The sequence below is a fragment of the Carcharodon carcharias genome, chromosome 10 (genome assembly GCF_017639515.1).
Source record: "Carcharodon carcharias isolate sCarCar2 chromosome 10, sCarCar2.pri, whole genome shotgun sequence".
Classification (NCBI taxonomy): domain Eukaryota; kingdom Metazoa; phylum Chordata; class Chondrichthyes; order Lamniformes; family Lamnidae; genus Carcharodon; species Carcharodon carcharias.
Genome location: NC_054476.1, coordinates 135,629,312 through 135,645,479, shown reverse-complemented (window position 1 = coordinate 135,645,479; position 16,168 = coordinate 135,629,312). Strand labels below are relative to the sequence as shown.

General features: G+C 43.5%; 1 protein-coding gene across 1 annotated transcript in view; it reads right to left on the bottom strand.

Moving 5' to 3' along the window:
• The window catches only part of clip2 (CAP-GLY domain containing linker protein 2), a 145,263-nt gene that overhangs the window by 48,518 nt on the left and 80,577 nt on the right, over nt 1-16,168 (bottom strand). Inside the window, exons 5-9 of the mRNA XM_041197310.1 lie at nt 14,172-14,385; nt 13,135-13,332; nt 9,724-9,827; nt 6,440-6,500; nt 2,264-2,368 (exon numbers count right to left, since the gene is read on the bottom strand). Coding sequence (XP_041053244.1) covers nt 2,264-2,368; nt 6,440-6,500; nt 9,724-9,827; nt 13,135-13,332; nt 14,172-14,385 — 682 coding nt within the window. The remainder of the gene's footprint in view (nt 1-2,263; nt 2,369-6,439; nt 6,501-9,723; nt 9,828-13,134; nt 13,333-14,171; nt 14,386-16,168) is intronic.

The window sequence follows — 16,168 nt, the reverse complement described above, 5'->3', positions numbered from 1 at the left end:
AAAATTCTGGTCATAGTCTTTGTCATGCTGCATGGAACCCTCAATTATGGGAAAGTGCTGGAAGTTACCCCAAGCTCAAACCATTGCAAATCACTGCTTTCACCATTAGATGATATCATCATTTTCTAAACATTATCAAACTTTCACACTGGAGATTAGCAACCTCGGACATTCTGGGGTTATAGGTTACTGTCCATTCACATTAAAATTATGACACTCAGGGCTCATTTTGTTGATGCTCATTGAGTCACAGGGTGGGTGCATCTGAGAGGAATAACAAAAGGATATTTGCTCCAATCATCTGGTCCAACCTCATTGTCCTGAACCCACCTATCTGCTAATTCTAGACATCAATTCCTTGTCTAGAAACATTTATATAATCCACTTTGAAAGGCCTTTCCTCGTAACTGATACTACTATTATATTCTACATTTATGCAAGAAAATCTACAGTTTTCCTGCACAAGTTTTAATTAATGGCCCGTGACTTTTGACTTGTAGAATGCCTCAGTGTGCTTTATCTATGAACACTGGCTCTCTCTATAATAAATGCTGTGGGCCTGTTTCCCCATAATGTATATCTATTATGCCATGTTAATATACTGTTCATTGGGAGTTTGTTTCTTTGTTTCATATCTTCACACAAAGTTTTTTCCTTTGGGAAAAATGGGGAATTGTTGGAAGGATTAGCAGGCTGCTTACCAACTTTTTGAACCATGTCATGAGTACTCCAATATTTTATGAATGACAGTAATTTTACACAAAATTTATACCCAGTAGTACACTGCATTATTGTATAAACCAATATCTACATGTTGGTCTAGTTTCTTTTCCTAGTCTGTTTTTGTTTCATTCACTCCAACATCCTTGCATTCCTCATTGTCTATCGCCATGCAGACCCAGGCTCTGCCAATTCGGCATATGACCCCTGATATTCCAAAGCACAAAACCCAGGTAACTCAGTTCAATTTACACCACTATTTCTTGTTTGCCGATTTGTTTTGTTTGAAACTTTTGGGCGTGGAGGCTTAGAAAAGTCTGTTCTTAGTAAGGTTGCCTCACTGGTGCATTAATCCTAAACCAACATTTGTTAATTAGCAAATAGTTTAAGTTTAATACATGGTCCCTCAGACTCCAATATGCACCGATGCAATTGGGTGGGTGCTTTGGCTTTACCTGTAATTCTACTGCACCCAACTAACACAAGTCTACATTGCCAGCTCTAAAATACCTATTGCTTTTCCTGGGCCTTGTGCATCTTACAGAGCCTGCACATGGTAAACAGCAATAGCCCAGACAATTGTACTGGCTCTCGATCATTATGGCTGCATCCTTCATCTTCTCTGCTTACTTTTATGCACCCGTCCCATTGCACTCATCATAATGCCCCTCTCCTAGGTTCCTGCATAACATCTACAACAGCACCTCCCAAGACTGTGACCTCCACCTGGAAGGATAAGGGCAGCAACTGCATGGGAACATAATCACTTCCAAGTCACACACCATCCTGTCTTGGACACCGGTCATCAGCCCTTCACTGCCACTGGGTCAAAATCCTGGGACTCCCTACCAAACAGCACACTGGGTGCACCTTCACCACACACTGCAGCAGCTCACCACCTCCCCAAGGGCAACAACTGGTGAGTAATAAATGTCAGTGATGGCCAAATACCTTGCCAGGATGGCAATCCATCTCTGCTATAATTGTCTAGTCATAATTGCACTTAACACTGAGAACAAAGTTCAGGGGACACTGGACAATGAGCCCAAAATACCATGTTGTTAATATGAATTCTTCATTAAGACCAACTGTTAAAGATGTATATGTTATTTAATCTGATTTAAGACTTATGATTCAAGTCGGTTGCTAGCTGACCAGCACTTTAAGTAATTATATTCAGTAATATTAACCATCTGTCCTATTGCTTCACATGCAGCCAATGCCACAGACAGAGCTCGGGGTATATCAGGGAGCTGAGCCTCCACATGTTCATCAGAAAGCTCAGCTTCCTGCTGTAGACTTAGCAAATTAGATGACGTGCCAAGCAATGTTTTTGCAGACCAATGCCAAGCAGAAATATAAAAAGGCTTTCGAACACAGAAGTAAAAAGAAAACCAATCCCATCACTCCCCTTCCAACGCAAGACAGAAAACAACCCAATATGCTTGAAAATAAAATGAAGCTTTTGTGATGCTAAGCCATTCTCAGGCAAGCTATGAGACTGACTGAGGGGTGGGCAGGAGGGCACATGAACTGGTTTTACCCGAGTGTCTTCGAACTCCTTTTGGAGTTTTCCAGCTTTGGTCCTTTCAAACAGCAGGCTGTGCTCGAGCTCCCGAATACGGGCATGCTCTAACTTTGTCTGAGTCTGTTAGTCCCGAGGGAAGAAGATGAAAAGGAAAGAGAGAGAGAGAGAGAGAGAAAAAAAAGAGACACAAACAGACTGTAACAGCTCAGCACAATAAAATCAATGGAAGGGAGGCAAATGCAAAACGGTTACAACGTCAAACATTCAAAATGAAGGATAAAGCTTTCCCCTGAATAACATTTGCTGATCTTACATAACATGCATCAAGCGGTCTACACATAAAGATTTGAGCCTCCAAGTTAGTCACGCATATGAGAGCCGCACATAAAGCATCATCTTTTTATTCTGCTCTTGGGGAAAACTTACTGGGTTTGCACTGTACAGTTCTGCACAGCAGCAAAGCTGAGATTGGGAACTCAGCAGTACTGAAAATTAGTGTATCCCAGTACCACATCATTACATTGAAAAAGCACGCTTGTAAGATGTCTCTCCTGCTTTCTTTTCTTCTTTTAAAGTACCTCAAATCGGAGTTGGGATGCATCCAATTCCTGTACACTGCTACCAAAATGACAGCTTTGAAACAATTTACACATACACCAATTTTCACTGCTAGCACAATACCAGCTGATAAAATACTGACCACCTAGAATTCTGGATCAGTTTTTCATCCGTAATTATATCTGGATCCAACTTACTGACAACCAGCCCCATGGGGGAATTCGCTGCCTTGTTTTCTGGTAGGGTTTAACTTTTGAGTTGGATTTTTATCTTTTTTTGCAATGCTGGGACGTTGCCTCAGCTTTGCTAGATCTAAAACAGCCATTATGGGTCAGTAAAAGTGCGTTGCTATATTATACCTGGGCATTACAGCAGGATTGTGGTGATTAAATTTGAGACAGAGAATTGTAGGGTTATTGTCAACTGGCATAAATAGTAAGCAAGGCTGAGCATTAGGCCCTGAAGTTTCAAGTGCAGTTACCATATGATTACTTTTGGATGTGAGAGCAAGGCGATAAGGACCTGGGATAAGACGAGAGCTTTCCCCAAACTGCAGAGAATCAATAAGTCCTGGCTGGCTTACATTTTAAATGGTCAGCTGTTTTCATTCAAAATGGCTAAAAACAATAATTCGGCCTAGACATTAAAATGCCCCAGAAGTTGCATAATACAGTGCCTTAAATACAGAACTGTCAGCAATTCAAAGGCACATGTGGGGATCGATTAACTCTGTTGGCTGGATGGCTGGTTTGTGATGATGAGTGACGAAAACAGTGTGGGTTCTATTCCTGTACTGGCTGAGGTCATCCATGAAGGCCCTGCCTTCTCAACCTCAACCCTCACCTGAGGTCTGGTGACCCTCAGGTTAAACTCACCACCAATTCTCTCTCTCTAATGAGAGAGCAGCCTAAGGTCCTCTGGCATTACAGTGACTTTCACTTTCATAAGTGGATGCAATTCTTTTCACTTCATGACTACGGGAGTATTACTCCCATAACAATGCACTTGGGGAGGGCAAACAAAGCAAGGGAATACTCAAAAAACTGAACATATTGAGAGGGCTAGAGGAAGTGAGAGGCCTTGGAGTGCATGCCCTGAAGGTAGCAGGATAGATGGATAAGGTGGTAAAGAAAGCATATGGAATGCTTTCCTTTATTGGGTGAGGAACTGAATACAAAAGTAGGAATGTAATGATGGAACTGTAAAAAATGCTGGTTAGGCCACAGCTGGAATTTTGTGTACAGTTCTGGTCACCACATTACAGGAAGGTCATAATTGCTCTGGAAAGAGTACGCAGAAGATTTAAAAGAATGCTGCCAGGACTTGAAAATTGTAGCTATGAATAAAGATCGAATAGGCTAGGGTTGTTTTCCTTAGAACAGAGGAGGCTAACAGGTGACCTAATCGAAGTGTGCAAAATTATGAGGGGCCTATATAGGGTAGACAGAAAATACTTGTTTTCTCTGGTTGAGGGATCAATTACCAGGGGGCATGGATTTAAGGTGATTGGTAGAAGGATTAGAGGGGGCATGAGGAAAAACTTTTTCACCCAGGAGGGTGGTGGGCATGTGGAATTCACTGTCTAAGTCGGTGGTTGAGGCTGAAATGCTCAACTCATTTAAAAAGGTACTTGGATCTGCATCTGAAGTGCTGTGATCTGCAAAGCTACAGACCAGGTGCTGGAAAGTTGGATTAGAATGAGCGGCTAGTTTCTTTTTCATGTTTTTCTGGCCAGCACAGACATGATGGGCTGAATGGCCTTTTTCTGTGCCATAACTTTTCTATGGCCCTAAATCAAGCTCACAGTGAGAAACATTTCCTTTACTGCTTGATTAAACTGGAATATCCCAGACTCAGTCATTCAACCAATTGGTGCTGGATGATCAGCAACAGTTCTACATTGGCTATCTAGGAAATGGGTTGAATTGTATTTTACCCAGCCCTCAGAACTGATCTTCAATTTATTAGCTGGATTTCTGTTCCAGACAGGTTTTTTCGAAAAAGGTCCTAAAATAGCTACTTCTGGTAGAAACTGGATTTATCCCGTTACTCAGTGCAGTTTGGCAGGAACCCATTACATTCAACGGGTTGCTACATACAGGGGTTTTCCATAATACACTTTGACAATGGAAAAAAGTAAGTTAAGGAGCCAACCAAGAGGACCTTTATACATCTATAGACACAACATACAGGAAACAAAATATCAGGTCAACAAGTTCACAGCTGTAAACATCATGGGAGCAGAATGATCAAGATCACATTCTCAAAAAATAAAATACATCAATAAAGCCATCTCTCTCCTTTCCAATCCACCCTGTCAAAGCAAAACATTGAGTTATAATTCTGCCCTCAAGTGGAAGAGTTGACTATCTGTCCTCCAGGAGTGAAAGACTGGGAAGGTTGCTCCCTCTCAAAGGTAGCAACAAAAATTAGAGTTTAAACCTATATAAAGGTCTGTTTTCGGGGGAGAATTGTCCCCCATCGGGGGTGGGATGGGGCGGTATTGGGCAGAGGGAGGCGCGAACCCCATTTGCACCCCCGATCAGGTCCGCACTGCCATTTTACGTGGGTGGGCCAATTAAGGCCCACACAGTGTGACGCGCGCCTGGAAGCGCTGAGCGCTCCCTGTGTGGACAGATGGGGGGGCGGTTTTCCTGAGTCGGGGCCTGCACACATGCAAAAGAGCGCAGAAATCTCCCTGAGGCACCTCTGTGCCTCAGGGAGATTAGTTTAACTTTTAAACATGTAAATAAAGAAATTTAAACACTTTAAGACATGTCCCCTTATGTGACAGTGTCATATGAGCTGGGACATGTCAATGAATTTTTTTAAAAAATTTTATTCAATTTTTAAACACATCATGAAACCTCATTCCGCCTGTGGATGAGATTCCATGAAAAATGCAAAGGCCGCCTTGGCTCTTCGCCTGCCGCCAATCTTAAGGTTGGACGGGCAGCATTCTTAACTGCTTTAACTGATTTCTTAATGGCTTCTATTGGCCGTTGACATTGCGGAGGGCACGCAGCCGACTCCGGCACGCACCCGCCAAACGAAATATCGTGGTGAGGTCGGGACGCACGCCCGACATCATCACCTGTTATTTTTCACGTCGGCGAGCAGGCCCCGCCCCCGCTTGCCAACCCGAAAATATTGCCCCAGGTCTATCACATGACAAGTAAAATTCTTCCACATGAAGAGTGAGAATTAGGATTATTTCAGCAGTTATCCAGTCACATTATCTCTGAATTCCTGATCTTAGGTACTGAAGGTTCCATGGTGTTGAATACCTTGCTTAATAGTTTTTCTTCCAAACTATTTTGTATTGAACAGGCATACCTCTGAACCCCTTAAACTTCAGGTCATAAATATGTTCTATCTTATTTGCAAATATCCCTCTTCCTATATGTCTTGGTGCCCATATGTGTAGTGGCTTCCCTGGATGAGAGAGCAGGACGCATTCACCTGAAGGCATCTTCACAAACACCATGAAAAATGGGGGAGCACAGTTTGAGGAAATGCCAGAAAAGGAATGCCAGTCAAGGTTTGTATCCCTGTTTGGGTTTATCAATGAAGCGTCCAACGCATTTCATGTACTGAGATACCGATTGCATTATCTGCGTTCAACACTTTTACCTCCAAATCTCCTTTGGTAATCGATTCTTCTTCCACTCGGAACTGGAGATCTTCAATCTTCCTGTTAAGCCATAAGAGCAAAAGAATAAAAATTAAAGTTAAGTTTTCAAGGAGATTATACACGCCATACGGTGATAAATCCCAACAGCTTGGTTTGGCTTGCTGGAGTCAGTGTTAGCGAATAACATTCTTCTCTGCAAAAAACTGAACCATAGAAAAGTTATGGCACAGAAAAAGGCCATTCAGCCCATTGTGTCTGCGCTGGCTGAAAAAGAAAAAACTAGCTGTCAATTCTAATCTCACCATCCAGCACCTGGTCCGTAGCCTGACAGGTTACAGCGCTTCAGGTGCATATCCAGGTGCCTTTTAAATTAGCTGACGGTTTCTGCCTCCACCACCAAACCAGGTTTTCCATCAACCATTAGCCTTTGTTTCTTGTCGCTGAGCCAATATTGGATCCAACTCGCCACATTTCCCTGTATCCTATGGGCTTTTACTTTTCTGACCAGTCTGCCATGTGAGACCTTGTCAAATGCCTTACGAAAATCCATGTAGACAACATCTACTGCACTATCCTCATTAATCCTCCTTATTACTTCCTCAAATAATTCACTTCCTTTAATAAGACATAACCTTCCCCTAATAAAACCATGCTAAATATCCCTGATTAATCCGTTGCTTTCTAACTGACAGGATAAATTGTCTCTCAGAATTGATTCTAATGATTTGCTAATAATTTGCTCACCACCGAAGTCAGACTGGCCAGCCTATAATTGTTTCATCTATCCTTCGCACTTTTTTAAATAATGGTACAACGTTCACAGACCTCCAATCCTCTGGTGTCTCACCTGTATCTGGTGAGGATTGGAAAATGATCCTCAGAGCACCTGCTATTTCCACAGATAAAAGCAAAATACTGCAGAGCTCTGAAGGATCATACGGACTCGAAATGTTAACTCTGTTTCCCTCTCCACAGATGCTGTCAGACTTGCTGCATTTTTCCACTATTAATCCACTATTTCCACCCTAGTTTCCTTCAACAGCCTGGGATACAATCCATCTGGTCCTGGTGATTTATCCATCTTCAAGGATGCTAGTCCCTCCAGTACTTCCTCTCTCACCCTGCTTATTGTATTTGATATTTCACACTCTTCCTCTTTAACTAGGATACTGCATCATCCCTCTCCTTAGCAAAGACAGAGACAAAGTACTTATTGAGAACCTTGTGCATATCTTCAGTATCAGTGTATAATTATTATGTACATCTCTGATAGGCCCTGCCTTTTCCTTGGTTATTCTCTTGCTCTTAGGGTACTGGTAAAACATCTTTGGATTTTTTGGATTTTACCTGCCAATATTTTTTCATATCTCTTTGCTTTCTTAATTACCTTTTTAACTTCATCCCTATAGTTTCTATACTCCTCTAGGCTTTCTACAATATTAAGCTTTGTGTGACTGTCATAAGCTTTCTTTTTCTGCTTTATCTTATCCTGTATGCTTCTAGATAACCAGGGGTCTCCAGACTTGGCAGTACTGCCTTTTATCTTTCTGGGGACATGTCTACACTGTGCCTATAGAATCTCGCTTTTGAATACCTCCCACTGGCCTGTTACTGATTTCCCTTCAAGTAGTTATAACCAGTCCAGATCAACTTTATTCACCAGATCAACTTTATTGTAAAATTGTAAAATTTATCGTTCCCCATTTAAAACTTATGCTCCTGTTCTACCTTTACCCTTTTCCGTAAGTATTCTAAATGTAACCGTATTATGGAAACTATCTCTGTCATGAAACTAACATTTTTCATAATATTTATCTGGTTTATTGTGAAGTAGGTTTATGGGGATAAGTATAGTTGGGTCTGTGTGTGATTTAATTACATTTTGTATTCAAGCAGATCGCAAGCTTTAAATCAGCAAAAGGAGCTTGGCCTGCTAATGAGTAAACATGGATGCTGGCTTAGCATGTTAGGTGTGAAGGGAGTTTGGATTTTTAGATAAATGAAAGGGTATTTGGATTTCAAAGGGATCTTAGTCTGTTTACAACTAGCCAGATAAGCAAGGCTAAGGAATGTGTTTATTTTTCCCAAAGGTTACTGATAATATTGGCAACATTAAAGTTTTATAATTTGAGGAAGATACAGTTTCAAAGACATATGGGACAATAGAATTTACATATTAAAAAGAGAGACATATATAAAGGAGAATGAAAGGCTAAGTGGGAAGAGAAGGCCAGGTAAGATCTAACAGGAGTGTGTGAAATAGCATTAATGAAGCCTCCAGCATTTATGCATAAGTCTGCTATCTAACGAAACTGAAGCTGAAGAAAAGCCATTTGGAATTCCACTGTTGCTGGGTAAGGACATTAAGGGACCAAGGGATATGGAGCTAAGGTAGGTAAATGGTGTTGAGGTGCAGACCAGCCATGAGCTAGTCAAATGGGAGAACATGCTTAAGGGGCTTTCAGTTCCTACAAACTCTTGCTCAACTTCGCCCTCTGTAACTCACTCTGCACCCATAACCCAGCTCCTGCATTCTGGTTTTCCAATTCTAACTTCTTGTCCCTCCAATCCACTAAATACACAGAGCCTTCACCCATCTGAGCCAGACTCTTTCGATTTCCTAAGCCTCACAACCTCACTGAAACTCTCTTCACACCCTTTAAAGTCTTCTCAAGTCCAACTCTTTGTACTGTTCATCATCCCTACAAACTCTTTTTGCTTCCCCAGCATCCATTCGCCTCTCTGAAGCACTCTGTTCGATCAATTATATGAAGGATGCTGTATAAATACACTTTATAAACGCACGTCATCTTTAATGGGGAAGATGTGGTAAAACAAGAAATCTGACAGCAGGGTGTAAAAACAACACCAAAGCAAGACAGGTGTATTGACAGTGATTTTTGTGCTCGTGGGGTGAACGACATCAGTGCTAAAGCTTGGAAGATCTTTCCACTTTTGCAATTGTGCGTCAACAAATGCACAATCTGATGGGTTCAGCACTGGTCATGTACAGGACAGTTTGGATGTGGAGCAAACTTCTCTTTATTCAGTCTGTTATCTCTTGTTCTACTCAGTGCTTTCAACATATATTCACATAAATGCCTATCTTTAAATGGAAGCGTGGTCCCCATTCTGTCGGGACAGGAGGTTTCTGGCTTTACGGGCAATAAGCCACTTCATTTCAAAATTTCCGTCTTCCTTGTTCCCGCTTCCTGGCCAGTTTCCCTTCCTTAGATACACAATCTTTCTCTTTTCCTTCTCCTATATTTACACCTCTTGTTACCTTTTCTCCTCTTCCAGTGTGTTTAACAGCTCCAGTTTTTGTTTCTCAGCATTGTTCAACATGGATCGCACTACCTGAAGATTCGTCTCGGCCTCTGTCGCATACTGCAGGGAAAAAAAGTCTAGTCACTTCTTAACTGAATAGCTTTTAGCTTTTGGATATTCACTGGGATTCATTGCAATAGACCCTGCACCATGTTATTGTTTGACTATTTATTGACTAATAAACACTTGATGCAAGGGACATGGGGCTGGATTTTGTCAGGGTGTTCGTGACCCAATTGCGGACTGGAAAGCCAGGGCCCAACACCGCTTTAGCCATTTTGGAAAGCCTTGGAAGATAATGAGCTGTCTTCGAGGCTCCTGCTTCTTTAAGGGGCGAGATCCTGCCTCCAAGAGCTGCCAATTGGAGACCAGCAACTCGTCAGTTCCAGCAGCATCACTGGGAGCAGTGACCACTGTTGAGGCCCAGTCCGTGGAAGCAGCATGGCCGCCACCCTCTGAAGGTGGGTGGGGTCAGGGCCATCACGTCCAGTCTATGGCAGCCATGGCAGATGGAATTAATAGTCTAATTCTGGAATTAAAAGTCTAACGATGACCATGAAATCATTGTCGATTGTTGTAAAAACCCATCTGGTTCACTAATGTCCTTTAAGGAGGGAAATCTGCCACCCTTGCCTGATCTGGCCTACATGTGACTCCAGACCCACAGCAATGTGGTTGACTCTGAAATGCCCTCTGAAATGATCAAGCAAGCCACTCAGTTGTACCAAAGACTACAAAGTCTCAAAAAAGGAATGAAACTGGATGGACCACCCGACATCGACCTAGGCACCTGAGACGACAATGGCAAACTCCAAGTCACTGACCATCCTGACTTGGAAATACATTGCCATTCCTTCACTGTTGCTGGATCAAAATCCTGGTACTCCCCTAACAGCACTGTGGATGTACCTACGCCACATGGACTGCAGCGGTTCAAGAAGACAGCTCACCATCACCTTCTCAAGGGCAACTAGGGATGGGCAATAAATGCTGGCCCAGCCAGCGAAGCCCACATCCCATGAGTGAATAAAAAAAAGTTAGGCAGGCCCCAGTGAAGGGGCGGGGGGCATGGCTGGTGAGGGCAGGCGAGTTGTTACTGTAGAGTTGGCTATTACTGTTGGGTGACACTGAATGGGCTTCAGAATGCCCAATCAGGAGGGCCCCACCCTGATCTTGCAAAGAGGCCGCCAAGTTTTACTGGGCCATTTCCCTACACAGTGGAGGGCCCACCTGTCTCTTGTAGAACGCCAGTGGCGGCAGGAAGAGGCCCTTAAGTATCTCTTAATCCCTAAATGGCATCTGGGCGGCAAGCCCATCCTTCACCTTCCCCACTGCTAATAGAATTCCAGAGCATTCCAACCCCTGCCTTCCCTTGCCATTCTCTGGCATGCCCGCTCCCCCAGCCTCCCAAGGGCCCCATTAAAAACTGCGCCCCACAGCTCAGTTTTGGGAGCGTCCTCTGACATTGAGCTCAACACAGTGTGCACAGTACAGCCAAACTCTAATGACCAATGTCTGGCACTTTTGTTCAATCAATGTACTGTTAAATGACAATCTAACTGACAAAGCAGGGGGATGGGAATTCAATCTATTACATACAGAAAAGTTTTGTGTCTATTGGCAAGCTTGATCATGCTCCAGACACTGTAGTTGCACTTTGTAGTTAAAACAGTTAGTCATTTCACATTTTGAAGCTGTAGAACTGTGAGCAGGGTTACAGTTATTCTGCAATTGAGCTCTTGGCCTGAATTCTTCCCTCGTCGACAGGCCTGGGAGTGGTCAGGAAATAGGCCCCTGACCGCGATTTCACACTGGCTGGCCAATTAACGGCCAGCCAGTGTGAAACGTGCGCTGAAGAGTTCAGCACTGCCGGGGTGGTGGCAGGAAAAGGGCGGGTGCTGATGTCACCATGGGCGTGGGTGAGCGCTTCCACTGAGCTCCCCAAAGGCAGACAACTGCCTCAGGGAGCTGCAGGCCTCCAAATAATAAAATAAAGCACAAAAAAGCTGCAAAAAAATGTCTATGCAGCACGATCAAGCACCTGAAACCGTACCTCATAAAAATGCTGTCCCCAGATATTGCTGTTTATTTTGTTTCCTAACGGAGGTTTTATTCCACCTGTGGATGAGGTTTGATCAAAAATGTAAAAGCTGCCTGGCCGCGTTGTCCATCCGCCAACCATAAGATTGGATGGGCCACAAAAGATTGGTGACAATTACGCTGTTAATGTGCTTAATTGTCGGCGGGCACACTTTGACTGCTGCGCACGCACACACAGCGAAATATCACGCGAGTGCACAATGATGTCAGGATGCTCACCTGACATCATCTCGCACGATTTTATGCCCATTTGTGTTGGGCGTGTGCCCACCCGCAGAACATGAAATTCTGCCCCTTAAGTTTGCAAAATGACTTGATTAGTGGGTATGACTATTTAGACCATTTCCACCAAGGGAGTGCCTCAAAAAGGGACAATCTAGCTTACAAGCTGAACATCACAATTGTGTAGACCTTACACGACCAGTTAGCAATTTCCCAGGAGGTCCACTTGTCTAAATACAGTTAGGTAAAAGTGAACTTCAACAAATCACTGAAGTGTCATTATAGCTGCTGCAATCTTTTTAAAAACTTAAAACAATCCTAAGCAACCATGACTTTGAAAACTTTAATTTTCAGTGCCTAAAGGACTGTGCAATACATAATGAAGAATTATTTAGTTAAATTAAACTGTACAAAATAACTGTATTGGTTAGAAGAGATTGCAACCAGTTTAAAATAAATGCATCAAAATCTTCACTAAAATAGCAGAGAAAAGGAATTTGATAGGATAAGAGAAACAGGGGTCCAATACTGTGACAAGTTACAATTAGAAAATAAAATCCATTGCCTTTAGTGTTAATAGTTTTGTAAAACCCAATTTAACAAAACAATGAACTCTACTCAAAATGCATTGTTCCTTTGCAAAAAAAATTGCATTAATGGAAATCTCTCGCAAGAAAAAAAATCACTGCATGGTCGTTCTTTCTCTGCACTCAAGGGGTTGTGAATCTTTAGAATTCTCTACCCCAAAGAGCTGTCGTTGAATATATTCAAGATGGAAGTTGATAGAATTTTAGGAACTACAAGAATTGAGGGATAAAGGATACTGTGGAAAGGTGGAGTTGAGACAGGTGATCAGCCATTATCTTGTTGAGTGGGTGAGCAGGTTTGGAGGACCGAATGGCCTACTCCAGCTCCTATTTCATAAGTTCTTCTGCCCCAGTGACAAAAATCCATGTCACTTCATGAACATCTAGACCAATGTAATTAATTATTTGTTAGTTTTGAGAGCATCCAGGCCTATTTGTGCCTTTATCAGATTCTGTACCTGTGCATGTGTGGCCTTTAGAAGAGCCAGTTCTTTCTCCACCTCACAGATGTGGCTGGTTGCCTTGGCAACCTCAGCTCGCTCCAGGTCCCGTTCTGCCAGCAGCTGCTCGATGTGCTGCTGTTTCTCCTTTAGAGCTTCCTGCAAGGCTGTCGTGCCAGAGATCTTCCGAGCGTAGCGAGAGGATGTCTCGGTCAGCTGAGAGAGAGGAGGAGGAACAAATCTCAGTTTGGTTCTAGAGCTGGGGGTGGGGGGGTGCTAGTAATAGCATTGAATAACTGTGGAAAGCGGGACATCATTGATGATCCAAAATATGGAGAGAAAACAACAGGTTGGTGTGTAGTGGGCTGGGGTGGTGGTGGGGGGGCGGGGGGGGGGGGGGGGGGGGGGGGGGGGGGGGGGGGGTGGGCGGTGGGGGGGGGGGGGCTGCTGTGTGTGTGTGGTGGGAAGAGAGATGGCGAAGGGGAGGATTGAAAGCATCCTTATTAATAACTCTATCTCCTGCCACAGCACTGGAACAGGAAGTCGGTGCCACTGACATCATCATTGTGCGCCTGAAACAGGAAGTCAGCACACACTCTGCCCATAGGAGCATGCACGATGCTACTGACATCAGCTATTGCCCCTGTCCAAAGAAGGGTTATGATGATAGAGAAGGAGAGACAACTGAGTACACACATCAGGTTGTGATAGAAGATAGAAAAGGGCTAGGCTAGATGTGAACAGGCCATTGAAACATCGATGCTAATTTTATAAAACAAAAACAGAATTACCTGGAAAAACTCAGCAGGTCTGGAAGCATCGGCGGAGAAGAAAAGAGTTGACGTTTCGAGTCCTCATGAACCTTCGACAGAACTTGAGTTCTAATTTTATGCTAATTTTATGTTTGTCAGATTAGTATATTCAATGAGTGCTCTAACATTGTTAATAAAATATTGGCACAGGCATCAGAGTGATACCAAGTACTTCTAAGGTTCACTAAAAACGAGACTTATTTGTTCCAACTTTGGAGATGATGGATGTAAGCAGTTTCTTACCAGTCCCGTTCGGCTTGGTCGACCCCCTACAGAAGATGCCACGGAACTGACAGAACTTATTGAGGAGCTGCTAGGGCTCTGCGTCAAGGCTGAGACCCCCATGGCCATCCTTTTACTCTTCTTGGTTTTGGCTGGTGTCGTGGAGGGGAAGCCAATCCGCATCACCTTGTGAATGGGAGCAAAAAGACCAAACTTGGGTGGGCATTGGAAGTACCTGTTGAGGAACAAAATCAAAAGTCAGAAGGAACATGTCAGAACCAAGAGTTAAATGCAGCAAGTGGGCAGAATTTCCCACCTGCATTATGAACGATATGAAGCCTCCATGGAAGAAACATACAATTGCTGGTAGGTGCATGTATTTCTAAAATATCCCTATTTGAATCCCTGAAGACAAAAAGGGGACATAGCCTGAAATGAAGGGTCACGAATGGAAAATCTTGATGCTTTGTCAGGCTAGGGCTCAGTGAAGTTATCCCAGTGAATGGCAGGCTGCACAGCCAAAAGTAGCCTAGGTAAAATCTCCTGCAGTTGCCATTGGAGATGAGTGAGTTCTAAGCAGAAAATGAATCCGTCAGTCTCAGAGTGAACATAATTTTTGGTTCTGCTCAACTTGGATTGGATGCTGCAGTCTAACTTGAAAACTGAACTGAAGCAAATGGGATGAGAGGAATCTTGACTTATTGCAAAAATTAAATGTTTTCTATACAAACAAAAGAATTAGGCCTTTACACAATAAAACCCTCAGCTAAACGTACCTGGTGTTGGAACTCAATAATGGGGGACAGGTACTCCAACTTGGATATAATGGGATGAAGAATTTAATAGAATTATATCAAAAGCAGAGCACAGAAACAGGTCCTTTGGTCCAACAGGTCTATGCCATTGATCATGCTTGAAATGAGCCTCCTCCTAACCTATCAGGATATCCTGTCTTTTCTCCCTTATGTTTTTATCTAGTTTCCCCTTCAGATTGTCTTGCAGTATAAAACGTAGTATGAAAAAGTTATGATCCTATTAGTAAGTGGTGAGTTATAAAATCAGTCGCTTGATTATTTGATTTAGCAGAGATTAACCACTAGCTCATATACCCTAAGAGATGAGGGAATTTTTTTTAGACTAATAGCTCTGCATTCCAGTTTTAGTTACACCTAAAGAGTAAAAATCAAACACAGGCACTGGGTAGAATTCAGTACATCGGGGGGTCTTGTCCACCAGTTTGAGAACCAGTGGGAGACTCATGTCGCTTCTCTCCAGAATACCCGACACAATTACCCGGTAATCAGGCACTAACCTGGACAGCAGATGGGGAGGGTTGACAGTGAGCACGGTGGAGGGGGAGTGGGAACAAGGCGGTGGCTTCCTGATGCTGGGTCCCTCCCATTGAGCACAGAGTACCTGTGAATGAGAGACCCTCCCCACTGTCGGTTGCTGGCAAACCCAATAGGGTATCCAGAGTGTAAGATCCCCGCCGCCATGGGTTGAATACCAGCTGTGGCTGGAAGAGGCCATTACATGGCCTCAACTGGCCTCCGGGTGGGAAGGATGCCCCCACCCTTCGCGCCCCAAGCTAGATCGGGGGTGGAGGTTGGGTGGGTAGTCAGGAAGGCGTTGGGATCCCCACTCCGCACCCTTCAACCCAATCAAACGTCTCCGTCTGCCACCAAATCTGTCTCGGAGGCTGTGGCAGGAGAGTATTAAATTCTGAGCATTAACATTAATTATTAAACTGTCCAGGAACATGCACATACGGGAGCTTCTTCAAATTTGCTCTCAGTGCAGTGTTTCCTAAGCTGGGCACACATTGGGAATTCTGGTCTGGATCTCAGCACAGGATCAGAGAATCACAGAATTGTTACAATGCAGAAGGAGGCCATTTGGCCCATCGTGTCTGCACCGGTTCTCCAACTGAGCATTATGACTTTGCGCTATTCTCCTGCCTTTATCACGCAACCCTGCGCATTGTTCCTATTTAAATAATCATCTAATGCCCTCTTGAA